The sequence below is a fragment of the Artibeus jamaicensis genome, unplaced genomic scaffold (genome assembly GCF_021234435.1).
Source record: "Artibeus jamaicensis isolate MK-2021 breed Jamaican fruit bat unplaced genomic scaffold, CSHL_Jam_final contig_384, whole genome shotgun sequence".
In the NCBI taxonomy this organism is placed as follows: Eukaryota; Metazoa; Chordata; class Mammalia; order Chiroptera; family Phyllostomidae; genus Artibeus; species Artibeus jamaicensis.
The window spans coordinates 8,149,572-8,165,688 of record NW_026521810.1 but is presented as its reverse complement, the minus strand read 5'-3'; the positions used below and the strand labels follow the sequence as shown (position 1 = coordinate 8,165,688).

Genomic DNA, 16,117 nt, shown 5'->3' with positions numbered 1-16,117 from the left:
CAAGAAGATCACACAGGAGAAATTACATAGGTGTTCTCTAAATGGAGAAAGTAATAGATATGTTAGGTTATCTTTTCACTCAGAACAGACCTCAATGATGCCATGAAAGGTACTGAAGGGAAGGGAAGGCAGTCATTTCTCTCCATCAAATACACACCCCTCTCTCAGTTGTGCTGTCAGAGAATGCAATCATCCTTTGACAAAGGAAAGAGGAAATCCCTAACAGCCTCACCCAATTTCACATTGCAAATACAGTGATACTAAAGCTATCTGTTTTAACAACTATGTAAGAACTAAGAACTTAGCCAAATGGGTAATACATTTTGCAAGCCAACCTTGCTAAAATGTCTTCAAAAATCATTCAAAATCAAATGTCAAATTTTGAGTTGAAAATGAAAATTTGCATCAGCTCTGGCTGTATTCAATTAATTTTGAACCCTTTGCCATTCAAGGGCTTCCTTCCTGTCTTCAGTGTGTACCACCTTCAGTTAGGAACCAGAAGAGGGGCCTGTGGAAAATGCTCTGTCGCCTCCAACTAAAGGCCCCCAGAGGAAAGAAAAACAGGGCAAAGTATTGATAGCTGGATGTCTGGCATCCTGGTCCACCTTCTGTTTAGGGCCATGTACCCCTTATCTTACCAGCCCAAATGTATGGTTATAGTGGATTCAATATTTTTAAAATTAAATTTAGTCAAGTGATGTCCTACTGGAGTTGAAACCTACAGTGCATATCTTTGATAGCCCCCGAAGAAAACAGGAAGATTTAAAAATTTTTTAATGTTCTCCTTTGGTTACAAAGGTATGAACACTCACTAAAGAATGACCAAAGGGAGACTGTGCATTGGTAAAGTAAGGAAGAGCTCCTGGTGAGAAAGAGCGACCAGAGGAAACCCCAGTGTAGAAGCGAAACAGGGCCTCTACCTTTACTTTGGGTGCTCACATCTGTCCGCCCTGATTATAGAAACAGAGACAGACTAAAGTTTGAATTTAGTAGGTTGGGTGTGACCTCCAGTTAGGAGAATTAAGTGCAATTTCTTGCTAGCAGGTAGGCAGGCAGCTAGAGCAAAAAAACAGTGGACATTATAATGGGGAGACTAGGGGATCAATTAACACTTCTGTGGTATAAAGCCCTAGAAGCTAGGGTAGATAAATAGCAGCTAAGAGCTTTAAGTAAGGTCTGGAGTAGTATGCTAATTGTACTACATTAATTGTCCTAAGGCATTTCTCAGCACAGAAAGAATTAAAAGTTAATTCTAAAATAGTAATTGACAATGTCAAATTTAGTGAAAACAGTCAATCCCTAGACGCACCTATTTGTATTCCTTTATAATGTACTATAATTTGGGTATCATACTGTTTGAGTAGGATTTTGAGAGTAACAAAAAATGCTATTATTTTAAATGAAAATATACTCGTGTAGAAAAAGAATGAAGGGTTGTAGTGTATCTTTTCAATAGTCACACCTAAGGAAAGGTCCTCTATGGAACTATGTATGTACCCCTCAAGGTGCACTGGGCATTCACTAGGATTTGTTTGTTCATTGATTCATTCTTCAAATAGTCATTGGGCATATCTTGTGAACATTGGGCATGTTCTTGTGAACATCAGGGCTCAGGAACACTGGCAACCAGGAGTTGGAAGGAGGGGAACGTGATCCCTGCTTTCAAGGACTCATGCCCAATAGGAGTGATGGTGATGGCAGTGCAGGCCCCACACAAGGGAAGATTCCTATAAGGAAACCTCTCCAGGATGCACGGGGTATCCACTAGCAGGAGGGCTGGCATTCTGGAACACAGCAGAGTGATGTTGATGCTCAAGTTCAATGCTGGACTTCTGGGAGGCCAAGGGCACTCCAGGGAGGGAGTACTTAGCCTGTCCTGTGCCAAGACACAGAACTTTGAGAAGCATTGGCATAGGGAAAAAGCTATCAGCAATTTGGTACAGCCAGTGGGTAGAGGTGTTTTGGGAGGCTGGTTGGGGGAGGGGAGGGAGAAGTGAGGCTAGGGAGGCAGGCCTGGGTCCTCCAACAGGAGGCTAAGCCAGAGCGGGAAGGGCACAGAGGGGACCCGAGTCATACTGAAGTGGGGTGGGGTCACACAGATTTGTGCAGGAGGAAGCTTCCTCTCCTCATGCCTCATGGGACAAGGCTAGGACTGTGGCAGGACAAGGCAGGAGGCAGGGCACTCAGGAAATAAAAGTGTCAGGTGTAGGGCAGACTGGGTCCAAAAGAGCTGAGAAATATTTGCAAGTTAGGATCAGTATAACCTGGAAACCAATGGACGTGGGAGGTGAAGGACAAGAAGAAGCCCAAGATGACCACCAGATTTCTGCTTGGATGACTCTAACTGTGGGTGGAATGTAAACTGAGACAGGGAATGTAGAGAAGGGAGCAGCAGGTTTAAGAAGATCCACTATGACTTCAGTATTAGGTATGTAGAGTTTAAGACTGCAAACACAGGTAGATGGCTGTAAATAATCTGCTTCCCACCGTGTGCTGAGCCCCTGCTTTATATCAGGCCTGGCAATGACCATCCCCAATCTTCACATCACCCTAACCTTACAATGAGGAACAAACTCAGAGACATAAGTGACCTTCCCAGGGGCACATAACTAAGTGGGGGTGGAGGTAGGGCTGGGACACAATCAGGGTTCCAAAAGCTCTTTCCTGTGTTATCAAGGCTTTGAATCACAACTACCCCCACCCCCACCCCAGAATGCTAGGGCACAGCAGCAGCCCAGGTTGGAGAGGGAGCCATGAGTTCCTTATTGTAAATGTAGTCCTGCAAGCAATGGGTGTGGGAGCCAACAGGCAGGGAGGAAATCCAGAGAGGAGGAGCCTCAGGATGGGTTGTTTAGAGGAGAAGGAAGTGGTTGACCATCAAATGCAACCAAGAAAGCAAGCACAGTTGGTGGGAACAGAGTTCATCAGTGTGAGCATGGGACAGGCCTTGAGTGGTCCCTTGGAAATAGTTTCTGCAGAGGTGAGTGAGATGATACCCAAGGTTAGGGAGCAAATAGGAGGCAAGAGAGTGGAGACATCAGGGCTCAGTCTGCACATCTGCTAGGTAGTGATCACACTGCAACACCCAGGGAGGTCTATTGTGTGTGTGCAGGGGTGCATGTGTGTGTATAAATAGGGGAGGCAAACTAGGGTTTTCACTGAGGCTAAGGAATCGATGGAGAGAAGCTAAGGAGAGAAGAGAAGAATCCAGAGTAGGGGATGGTGCAAGGATGTGCCTCCAAAGCTGGTGAATAAATCAGCTTTGGATGAGAGGACAAAAGGATACAGTTTCAAAAGCCCAGATGAGGGGATAAGAAGTGGAGGAGTGAATGTCCTATGGTTTATGAAGTACAAGGTGAGACCTTTGGGAGAATGAAGGTTAATACCCAAAGGTAACCTGCAAACTGCAAGTGAAGGTGGAGGGGATTTTCTGGATCCCTTTCCCCAGCCCTTGCTCAAAATCCACCTTCGCCTCCGAGGTCATGGCTCAGACTCCAACCTTGACACTCCTGGTTGGCCCCATGGACTTGGGGTTTTGCCTGTTCTCTAGGCCTTGTGGACTTTTCCTTTAACTCACTTTTCCAGCTTTAGCAACTGTACTACCCTCCTGTATTTACCCTCCTGTAGCCCCTGGAAACCAACCCCCACCCCACATACTCACCTGGGTACCAGCAAGCCAGGGCTAGCACCTCACCCTTGGCCCCCGAGGGGACAGGCAGATGGCGAGTGGTGCCAACTGCAACCGCATTCAGCCTTTGCTTTATAGACTTCATTAGAAAGCCCTGAATCCTTATAAATACAAGGGGATAATTCCTTCATATTCATGACAGAAAGAATGGTATTCTGAAAGGTCAGTAAAATAATGTTGGATTTAAGATTAGAACTAGATGGACAAGTAACCAGGAGATAAAAGGTGTGATATTGAAGGAAGAATTATCATAGAGCTGCATTTCAAGCAGGAAGTTGTCCCCCTCTGCTTTTCTCCCCAAGTACTTAGAGATCATTAATTTCAACTCAGAACTTGATTAAAGATGCAAAGATATAGATAAAACTCAGGGAGTAGAATGTTACATGCACTTACACTTTGGGATCCTCCAGAACTGGGGGTGACTTTATGTGGGAGCAGGAGAGCGCATACTTGTTTTGGCTGATTTTAATAAGTGCACTCCGAGGGCAAAATTCCTGTAATAATATCAAAGAGTTAACTCAATTGAAATCAGACATGTCCACAATTCAGATGTAATTTTATTCTAGCTCAACCCATTATGATAGCTATTAGCCATTATCCTATTCAGAGTGATATTTAAGAGTGCAGTTTAAATACAGAGCCTGGCTTGACAATTATATGCTGAACAAAAATCATCGTTGAGGCCTCTCTGTTGTGGGGGCAACTTTCCTCACAAGTCCCCCGTGTGCCACAGATGAGAGTAAACATGACTGAGACATGATCTGCTTGGGGAGGAGAAGTGGCCAGTTTCCCAGAGGAAAAAGGCCATGAGCAGTGGTCAGTTTCTCAGGGGAAAAAGGCCTTGAGCCCCTTCCTCCAAGAGCTTTTATTGGGTTGTAATACACAGGAATACAGGCAGTAAGGATCAAACAGTAGATAACATTTCAAAGAGATCTGAGGGCTTAGTGTGAGTCAGTGTCTGTCAGGAAAGGGGGTTGCAGAACTTTGGGGAGACATACTCATTTCCTCTCGGACCCTTAACATATGAATGAAAGCACTCTCAGCAGAGCAGATTTCACAGGTTTATCAGGAATTCTTTGTGATGCCAGATTTTTCCCCATGACACGCCCTAGCAAGGCAAGGAGCTGTACCCCTCCCCAACAGCTTAAGTGGATTAGAGCCAGGAAGTGCTTCTCCCAGAGAACATGGGGACTCCGGCTTTGTCAAAGCCGGGGGTGGGGGGTGGGGGCGGGGGGGAGGGGGCGATGATGGTGAGAGTCCATTGCTCTTCATTGCAGCACCCCTGAGTCCTCCCATGATGGCCTCCCATGTGATCGAGTCTGGCTTAGGTTGGCCCCCCCGCTGTGAGGGGTCTTACCCGTCACTGACTTCTGACTAAGCTTTGGGGGCAGGGAGAGGAAACTGAGGCAGCGTTTGCTACCACAGACAAGCTCTGTCTCCTGTGGCTCACATTCCAAAGGTTGTCGCTGGCTCTTAGCCACAGGGGGTCAAATTACAATTCCTAGAACCAGGCAGAGCGGTCCACAACACTGTCATTTCTATGTATCCTGGATCACTTGCCATGTCCATCCACATAAGATGCAGTGGGTGCAGACACACACATTGTTTATATAACCATTGTCCCATCTTTATTTCGTCCTTGGACATCTTTTTCCTGGTCTTATAAACTATTGCCATCACCCCCTGATGAATGCCCCGCTTTCAGCCCCATGAGTCTGTCTCCACGAGTCAACCAGCATCTGCATCAGAACTGTTTCCAGTGTCCATTCCCCCACCTCCCAAAACCCCGACTGCGTGGCTCTGGTTTCCAGGGCCCCACAGCCCCGTGGGTAAATCCAAGGTCCTTCCTGGGCTCTGAGTCTCCTGTTCAGAGATGCTGAGTCAACGGCTTCATCCCTCTCCACACCCTGGGGACAGGCTTGGGGATGTCTCTTCAATCATCCCTTGATTTGCTTTCTCCTCTCTTGCCTGGAAGACATGCCCAGAGCAGTGGGAAGCAGTGCCCTTCCCAGCTGCCTCATGACTGTCATTTGAACAGCTCCAAAAAAGTCCATTTTTTTCCTCAGGCTTTTCCTGGGTTGAGGAGAAGGCACCTTTTCTCCCTCTTGTTCTGTCAGATTACATTTGGTGCTTCTGGGCCCACTGGCTGACAGTCTTCACCCTTTGCCCTTAATCCTAGAATTCATTTCCCATGATGCCTTCCCTGGCGAATATCCTCATACTACAGTCAAGAACTGACTAGATACTTTCACTCTGTAGAGTAGACAGACACCAAGGGTTAGGGTGCAGACCATGGAGCCAGACTGCCTGTTCCACGCTCCCCCTGTGTGCGGCTGAACCTCTCTGCTTCCGCTTCCTTATCTGAAAACGGGAGTAATGACAGTTCCCACTTCACAGGTTCTGAACACTCAGTTGCCCACTAGGGGTAAAGCACTTGGATTAGTAGCTGTGGCATGTTCTAGGTGCCTGATAAAGTTAGCCACTTGATTTTATTTGCTCTTTTTTCTTCACCAATCCATTTTCTAGACATCAAGTAGTCCATCCAAGCTAAATTCTTTCCATTAGAAACATCAGTTATTCAAATAATTTGTAAAGCAATGGAATTGTGAGAACCTTCCCTTCGTTGGGCTGTGTCACGGTGTGGAGATGACCAGGCCAGTAAGGAGTTGGGGGTTGGCGAGGAAGCCAGTGTGGGGGGAGGGGGCAGCACAGGGGACCCTGAGGGCCTCAGCAGGAAGCCACAACTAGGTAGAATCTTTCAAGTGACAGAAGTGTCCATGGCAAAAGGATGGGAAGGGCTGTCCAGGAAAAGTGACAGCCCAGGGCCCTAGGAAGGGCCACTGGGTTCAGGAGGCAGCCGATCATGGGGCTGGGGGCCCAGCTCCCAGGGCAGGCCCAAAACATCCTGGCGTCAAGCTGCACGGTTTTTTTTTTCTCCACTTCTTCTTTTTTTTTAAATTTCCAATTACAGTTTATATTCACTATTATCATGTATTAGTTTCAGGTGCACAGCATAGTGGTCAGACAATCCTATACCTTATACAGTGGTTCCCCACATTTCCAGTGGCCCTGGTGCCACACGCAGTTACCACAGTGTTGTTGGTTGCAGTCTCCATGCTGTGCTCACGTCCCAAAGCAGCACTTTGTCTGAGGTGGAGGGGAAGTGTGTGTTGTGGGGACGGGGGCGTCAGGCAGGCAAGTGGGCAAGTGACGTCGTCAGATTAGTAGATAAAGAATTTTCTAAAACTTTTAGGAAAAATGAACTGGGAGGACTGTTGGGAGCATAAGGCAGGGCTTTCTGAGCAGCAGCAGGGAAGTGAGAGAGGGAGAGAGTGGAGCTGTAAGAACAGGAGGGACCCTGAAGAGGCCAAGTACACCCGCAGCCATGAATACAGAGTGGGACCTAAGAGGGCCGTTTGATGGGGGAGTGGGAGGTGGGGATGGGAAGACACAGGGCAGATTTATGTCGCAGAGACGGCAGAATCCGAATCGCAGGGGGAATAAACACAGCCAGGACATCATTTGTTCAAGATACCTGGCGGTGGCAGGAAACAGCTGGGCATGGCCTGAAAGAATGGCAGGGGGACAGACACTACTTCCTGCCTTGGGACAGTCCTTTCCTAAATGCAGTCTTACTTACTCTCCGGTTGTTACTCTTCAGAACTGTGTAGAATTTGTCTTCAGCCACATCCTGATTTGGAACGGCTATGACAATGGCAGGGACGTAGAAGTCAAATCCATTGGGGATCACAATTTTGGCAAATACATAGTCTCCAACCTGCAGGTCAGATCATATTTCATAGCATACATTTTGCTTGTAGATGGTATAGACAACATTAATATAAGCTTGTTTTAAATACTCCAGGATTCTAAATTCCATATACATAATTTTTTCTCAGAAAGTCAATAGTTCTAAAATTCTTTGTACTCATTGGGCCACACCTGGAATTTAGTGATTATTTTGGGGAAGCCACATTGTATATACCAGTACATTTTCACCCAACCCAGGGCCCCAGGCACTGCCAGCAAGATGGGGAGGGGGTCTGGAAACACAGCCTGCCAAGCCCGGTGGAGGGAACCTGGAGTGCTTTGCATGAAGACCAGAGAGATATGAACATTGTGTTCATGTACCGGAAGGGCTGTCACGCAGACCCAGGAAAGGAGCAGGTTTGTTAACGTGGCTCTAAGCTCACAGCTGGACTCCACAACTAAAAGTCACACAGAGAGCACTCTTAGCAGAAAGGACACCTTGGGAAAGGACACACAGAGGCTGCTGGGCTTCAGTCAGGAGAAAGTGCACTGACATGCACCCTGGGCCAAGCCTGGGGAGGTGGGGACAGACAACCAGGTGACATGCTCTGAGTGCGCTCAGTGCTTTTCTCCTGGCTCGTGTTCTCCAAGGACCCACAGCAGTGGCATTCTGGGGAGCTTTCTCTTTACACTCTGGTTTGGTATCAAGGAAAGCATGACCTCTGCCCTTGTTTTATATCTATTTTAATAGATTTAGACTCTTTTCCAATTCCAGTTTCAAGAGTAGTAGCAGCTACAGCAACTCTGTTCTCAGATCACCTATGATCTGTAAAGTGTTAGCAGATCAGGGCCATGAGCAAAGAAATCTCCAGGCAAGAGGTCATAGGAACAGGGGCCACTGCTCTGCCCATCCAAGTACATTGTCCTTAGCAGCAGCCCAACCAGAGCTCGGCAAAGGGCCCAACAGTGGTCACATCGTCCTCAGAGCACTGGGAATGGTGAAGAAGGACCCAAACAGGTGCTACAGCAGGTACCTGGAGCAGTGGGCAGGGCATGGCGCCTCCCACAGGTGTGATGAAGGAGATGGGCACAACCTTGGTGTCTCCGTACCTGAAGCCCACCAGTGCATGCGTGGGGCTTATGCACTTCTTCACAACGCCTGGAAGGAATCGAAGTTAAAATGTGAAGACCAGTAATGTCTGTTCCCTCAAGCTGGCCCCATGCTGTTCACTGGGCTGAATCGCAACACTCCTGTCTAGATCAGCGCTCCCCCGACTTCTCCACCTGATTGCACTGCACACCATACAATGAGAAGGGGCAGGGGGAATGCGGTGCTCTGTTCTGAGCTCCGCTGAACCTGGCGTTCGGAGAACACAAACACGCTTCCTCATCCAGGTCACCGGCAGCCATCCCAATGGGGCATGTCATTCTTAGAAACAAACACCCTCTTTCTGGACACTTTCTACCATCTGGTTTCCCTATTTATTTATTTTAGCCATTCGCCTTCGATATCTAATGCTTAAATATTAAAAATCAATGCTTTAGTACTGAAAATCAGTGTTGTTAAGTTGTGGAAGTGAAAAGGAAATGTGAACTCTCACCGCCGGCTTTTTTTTTTTTAGTATTAGGTAACTAGGTCAAAGCACATCCCACAGCTTCCCTAAAATGTACAACCAAAAGTGGTGAGGACCCAGAGCTGGCTGGTTGGCGCTGCCACCTTGGGCATCGGGGCAGGGATCCCGTCTGGTTCACTGTGTTCCAGGGTCTGTGTGCATTATCTAGTTAAGGAATAACACACTGTTCAGAGTGGACGTGACAAGCTGATGACCGGGTTTATCAGGGTGCCGGGAGGCAAAGAGGTAGATTCCTTTCCTCGATTCCCCTAGACGGGCGGGGCAACAGGTCTTCAGCATTTTTAAAATTTAATCATGTAGAGATGGTGCTCAGGAACACTTTGAGCCAATTTACTTTTCTCCAGGATCCTGGCCAGTAAAACTGATCCCAAGCCCTTAATCTAGTCATTTGCAATCCAGTCATTTTTAGCATTTTCGTTCAACGGCCAAATTTGCCTTGGACCCCTCTCCAAGGCTCAAAATCAGAAGACCAAGCAGGAGAGCCTCCTACAGTCGCCTCCCAGGAAACCTAAGCCCCAGGGAAACGGCAGGTTTGTGGGCCTTGTGCTTGCAGAGAGGAGTTCCAGGCCTCGGTCCGTGAGCTCATCTCAAATGCTCAGACCCACAGTGACACTTCCACAATCCACTCCAAAACACATTCACCAAATTTCAGAGGAAATGCCCTAGTTGTCAGTTCTACACATATGCCTACTAGAAACCAACTCCTGCTGAAGCATTTTTCCCACTTAAAAAAGATTTAATTAAACATAAGATTCCTGTTTTAACTCCGAGTCTAAAGAGGAAACCTGTCTAGAGACAGAGACTTTGAGACGTCAACATGGAGGCAGCGCCGACAACCCATCCTGTCCCAGACACACCTTGCTGTCTTCCTGTCCTTCCCGCTGTCTGCGGTGGGCGCCACTATCTCCTCAGGGCCCAAGCCAGGCCCCGCGTCACCTCCCAAGCCGCTCCTTAACCGCTCCTCACGCAGCAGGGGGGCCACCCTTTTTAAAATTTCAAGTGTGACTATGTTCCTCCCTGCTTTAAATGTGGCTCCCTGAGAAAATCCACACCGTGTAACATTAACACCTAATAAACAGCCCCGCATTCATGTACCTCTAAGAAGAACCTCATTATTTTCTACCCTTCCTTTGCATTCTAGCAGCTATGAAATGTTCGTGTTCTAGGGGAAGCACAGTTTGAGAACCTCTGGTCTCCAATAACATATTGTTTAAAAAACAAATCTTACAAAATACTATATCTACCTGGGAAATAAAAGCCATTTTCATCACATCTTGCGATAACCTTCTGGCCTTTGAGGTGATCCAGTTTTTTGGATTTGATTTTCTTTGTTGAATTTCCTTGACATTTCTGTTGCTGAAAGATAAAACATTAATAATGGATAGAACAAGTCAGTACGGGCAGTGAAAATCACGCATTTAGGAACCTCCGGTTCTCTGCTGAGGACCGCAGGGCTCGCGCGCAGTGGACACTGCTCCTGGGGAACTGCATGTCCTGTCGTTGGGATCTCGACGCTGACCTGACCTGAGAGCCTCGCCTGCAGAGAGGGGGGCAGGATTTGCTCTCTAAACCTAATCAAGTTTTGTTAAAACAATATAAAACCCCCAAAGCCATCCTTTTCCAGATAATTTAAACAGAATTTAATATTTTAAATTTTAATAGAACTTTAAATTGTAGCGTTATGTCTTAAAACATAATATCCGATATACCCGTTATATAATCTAAAGTGCAACACACAAAAAAGCAAACCAATACAAGCAGTTCTCAAGGCACAAAGCAATCAATAGGTCAAAATGCTAAGATGACCCAGCTGTTGAAATAACCAGATAAAGGCTTTAAATCAGCAATTATAACCATAGCCCGTGATGTAAAAGGCAGTACTTTTGAAGAGTGGCAATGTTTTTTTTTATTGTTGTTAAGTTGTCTCCATTCCCACCCCGTCTACCACCTCCCACCTCAGCCACCACCACTTCCGACCCCTGGTCCCACCCTCCCTTGGCTTTGTCCATGTGTCCTTTGTATGTGTTCCTGAAAACCCTTCCCCCTTTGAGATAGAAACTATAAAAACAATGAAATGGAAATTTTAGAAGGAAATAATGTAATATCTGGAAGGACTCAGTAGCAGAACTGATGTGACAGGAGAGACATATCAATGGAAATTATTCAATCCAAAGAACACAGAGAAACAAAGATTTTTAAAATGATGGGGGGTGGGCTGGATGGGAGTAAAAGACAGAAAACAGCACTTGAACAATTACATAAAATTTTTTAAAAAATGAGCAAGGTCCTTCCTACTTCAAATGAACCCTTCAAAGCCCAGCTCAGTCATAATCTCCCCAGGAAGATTTCACCAGGCAGTTTCAGACAAAGCAAAGGTATATCCTCACAAAGAATATTAGGTAGCCATTCATACATGATATGTACAGAAAGGCAAATTTGTTGATTGTTGGTTATGGAGGCTGGGAGTGCACACTGATCAACTGCAAGTGGACCTCAGGACCTTTCTGGGTGAGGGGAATTGCAAACACTGGGTTGTGGTGGCGGACAGCTCAGCCAGCGTTACTACACATCTCTGAATCAAAATAGGTGACTTTTATGGCATCCAAAGTCTATTTCTGTAAGTCCAGTTTTTGTGGCAGCCGTTTACAGTTTCCCCCATGTGAATGCATGCGGTATTTCTCACACAGTGGGTGACAGGAGCCAATGTGTATGGAAGCTTCAGTAAAGTAACAAACAGAAACAGACTCACAGAGACAGAGGACACACTGACAGCTGTCAGAGAGGAGGGGGCCAGAAGCTGGGTGAGAAAAGTGAAGGGGTTAAGAAAAAAATTCCTCATAGACAGATAGCAGTACAGTGATTACCAGAGAAAAAAAAGGGGTGGGGGAGGTAGGGGAGGGGATGGGGGTGATGGAAAGAGACTTGACTTGGGGAGAGACTTGACACAATACAATATACAGATGATGTGTTATAGAATCATACACCTGAAACTTATTTTATTAACCAGTGTCACCTCAATAAATTCAATTAAAGTAGACTAATTAAAGAGAGAAAGAAAGAAGAAAAAGATAAACCAAACAGGCCTTTTTCTTCAAATTGCTACATTATAGAAACTGGGGGTTTTTCTTCCTAGATTTTTTCCCTTTCTTGACCATTAATTTATTAATTCTTGGTTTCTCAAAGAAATTACTATGTCTTCCCAGACTGCCCAGCAGCATCGTTCTCCAGCTCCTCCCCTTTGCAGACCAGCAAATGCCCCCTCCTCCCCAACACAAAGCCAACAGCAGGTATTTTCACACTCATTTCACTGCCACTTGTTTGCATTGCTAAAGCTATGTCATAAATAAAGTATTAAATGCATATTTTATGAGGTCGTCTATGGAATTCCGCTTAAGCAAGTCTCTAATTTATGAGGCAATTGACTACAAAAACTTAAAAAAAACTTCAGATGGTCTGAACACCATTTGCTTTTGGGTCATTATTCAAGTTCAGTGCAGTTCGGATATAAGTGGGCTCGATTTCATGGTGCCCTGATGTACCTGGGTTCTCTTGTAGCCTCTGTCAGTCAGAGCTGTTTGGACATGCTTTCCAGATTCATTAAAACAAGCGGGAGTATAGTTGATTTCCTGGGAGATAAAAACTTAGAGCCATGTCCTCAGAAGTGAAGAAATAACGAACTAAGGGGTTAGAGTCTCTTGAAAGAATTGTTGGATATTATCAAATCTTTAGCCTATGCAGCCAGGGACAAAAATGCCAGATGAACCTTTGGTTTATGATGTTCCCATTTAGCTGGCTTTTGCTTGGGTACCTCCCTTCTCAAGGAATTTCGTTTTTGCTAATGCAGCCAGTAGGTGAGCATTACTGGTTTATGGTGAATGTTATCTGCTTGTTCCTGGGTGTCACACAGAGGAGGAACCTAAGTACACCTTCCCGTGGGAGATTCAGAATGGCCCGAAGTCTGAAATGGCCTCAAAGGGAGGGGCCGGGACAGGGACACAGGAGAACCAGGGCTGAGTGCTTCCCCAGCTGGCTGTGTGCCTTCGGGCAACCTTGTAACCTTCCTGAGCTTCCATTTCTGTGTGTGCAAAGTGAGGGGATGGCCCAGATGATCTCTAACCTCTAGGTTCATACTTTTGTCCAGGAGAGTCTAGGCCTCACTAGGCCTTCCTGTACTGCAGGAGAAACTGTCAGGCCACCTGCAGACGGGGACAGGAACATGAGAATGAATCCTTGTTCGTGGTTTTTACAATTTGACGGAAATGTACCAGCCAGAATGATGAATGTGAATAGCACTTTCCTGTCCTCAGACTCCAGAGAGACTCCCACACCAGTTTCCTACAGTCAGGTGAGAGCCATGCAAAGTTTTCCAGCAGATCCCTGACAGAATTATTGATAGGATTTACAATCGTGAGAGGCTGGAACATGAGAAATTAAATCAATTGTCACTTAAAACCTTTCCGTAAAGGAGAACTTCCATAAAGGTGACCTTTACACAAGGTTAACCTCCAAGGCCACCTGCTCCAAACCACCAGTACTCACAGCAAGCACCAGCCGCCTGGGCGGTGAGGGTGGCACTGAGGCGCCACCCGCCTCTCCACCTCCAGATGAATAACAACGCGTCATTTCAGGAAGATGTCACACTGATTCCAGAAAGGCCTTTCCCCCTTTAATCAATATAACAGGCAAGCCATTTATTAGAATCTATGCCTAGATACCTCTCAAAATTCTAAATGAGTATAATCACATAATTTATTTATCTAGCTCCATTTTCTCTCTAGTATCCAAACACTAACTTGATTCTCTCAATATCCTAGCCTGGCGCTAATTTATGACATTGCTTTCAACACTGTCGTAGGTACAAATCTCTGTGAAGTTGCCCGAAATCATCTGAGAGCTCCCTTTTTTCCCTGTAGTTGTCACTCCCCAATTCATCTGATACGGGACAACCACCCATTCTGCAAAGACCCCCCGATGGACGACGAGAATGAACGGCAGCTCTGCAGAGTGCTTCTTGTTCATTTTCACATAATGAATGTAATAGCCATTAGTAGTAGAAACATACAAACAGCCGTTAGGCATCTGCAGTTCCTGAGACTGGGTAATAAATAAACGTCAGGGAACGGCTGGGTTAAAATTCCTAGCCAAATAAGGTAACTAACCAAGGCCCGCCAGAAGAGACTTACACCCACCAATTAGAGACTTTCGCCGTTTTTAACTTAGCAACCTGGCTAATAGCTAACTGCCACATCTGCTTCTGTAAACCCACATTCGCTTGCTCTGCCCTATAAAAATCCCGTAGTCTGTGAGCCACGTGCGACTTCCATTTTGTAGCTCTGAGTAGCTACGTGACTCCGGTCACAGTTGGGGAAGTTCGCCCCTGCGCAGGTAAAGCTTGGCCACCAAATTTATAATTGGACTATTATTTTGTGATCAATAAAACTAGAATTCTTTGAAACCTATTTTCGTCTCCGAGAGCGTGTATTGACTCATCTGTTGCCTACAACAATGAACATGCCACCTAAAACATGCCTTCTACATGGTTAAAAAGTATCTTCCTTCAAATCATTCATTTTCCTGTGAGTTCACCTGAAAGGGCTTTGCACACATAATTCACATTTACTCTGTTTTTATTTACAACTAGTAATACTATTGGCAACAGTTTGTTTCTGGTTGTTCTCACAGCACGTAACTTTACGGAAGAAACTGTTCGCTGTGCACTCAGTGACTCATCCTGGCTACAGGCAATTCAGCCACACTGCAGAGGTGGAGGAGCCACGGCAAACAAGCCTACGGGGACAGTGCTAATACAAGTGCTCGTTCCACAGAAATAGAGCCTTGGTTTCCAGGACTGAAGGACATCAACCCGGGCAGTTAGACGAGCCATCCCTCAGCCAAGATGCTGGCAGCACCTTTCTGGAAGGATGACATCTCGCAGTTTTTGAATCTTGCCCAAGACCCTAGAGACACTGTACAGTCCACCCAGAGACCATCCCAGCCCTGATGCTTTCCTCCCACACCGCACCCACTGCACAAGCCAACTACATGGGTGTCACTGAGTGTTAAAAAGAAATCCTTGGAGGACGAGAGTCGGAGGGGATGTGGAGTGAGGACAGAATGCCAGCACCAAGTGCATAAGCCCACGTGTCTCCAGGCTCCGGCGCCTGAGTGCAGCTGCACGCCAGCTTCACTGAGGAGTCAGAGGGTAATACAGCTCGGTCAGGATGCTGCCTGGAGTAATGTGATTTCACCTTGTCTCCACATCCAGGGAATCCTAATTTGCTATTTTGCCAGATTCAATTACCAGGTGGTGTGGAGCAGGATCCAAAATGGTGCCACCCTCCCTTCATTTCATTGTTTAATTTTCAAACCATTTTCTCCAGTTTACATTGGTGAAGGTAGTAAACTTGATACAGGGTGCAGCCAGGGGGACCCCCCCCCAAAAGATTTGGAATAGTGTCCAGAATTCAAAGTGTATAGGAATATTGGAGAGACATATAAGATGTCCTCATCCCCACCCCCCCAAAGGGGGAAGGAACGAATGGAGCCAGGCCATTGAGAGCTGTTTTGCATAGCAACAGTTTTGGAGTTAACCTCTGGAGGAATGGTTATTTAACATATCTATAACCTTTAACTGGTTTCATAGATATGTTAAATAGCAGTGGCCAAGTTTGGAGCCAGGAAGAAGGGAGTAGCAGGGACTGAGGATGGAACTTGGGAAACTCAAGATGGGAACTAAGGTCTGCACTCCTGAGTGAGAAGGGCTTGGACTCAGAATGTAACTAGGGTCTGTGCTCCTGAGTGAGAAGGCCTGTGTGAGAGCTTGAAAAAGACTGGCTCCAGGACATGAAGGGTCCCCGCTTGGCCATATGAGGGAGAGCCACGCGGTTTCAGCAGAGTGAGGACCCCCCTCTTGGTGAGGTGAAAGAGGGAGCCACGTGGTTTTGGCAGGGTGCGGACCCCCTCTTTCCCAGGTGAAAGGGAAAAACCACGCAGCTTTGCCAGAATGGAGATCCCTGCAGCCAGGTGAAGAAGAAAGCCACATGCT

At 46.4% G+C, this 16,117-nt stretch overlaps 1 protein-coding gene across 1 annotated transcript in view; it reads right to left on the bottom strand.

The window, feature by feature from the left end:
- The window catches only part of VWA3B (von Willebrand factor A domain containing 3B), a 190,688-nt gene that overhangs the window by 7,857 nt on the left and 166,714 nt on the right, over window positions 1-16,117 (bottom strand). Inside the window, 4 exon segments of the mRNA XM_053664701.1 lie at window positions 4,082-4,182; window positions 7,329-7,466; window positions 8,473-8,597; window positions 10,317-10,428. Coding sequence (XP_053520676.1) covers window positions 4,082-4,182; window positions 7,329-7,466; window positions 8,473-8,597; window positions 10,317-10,428 — 476 coding nt within the window.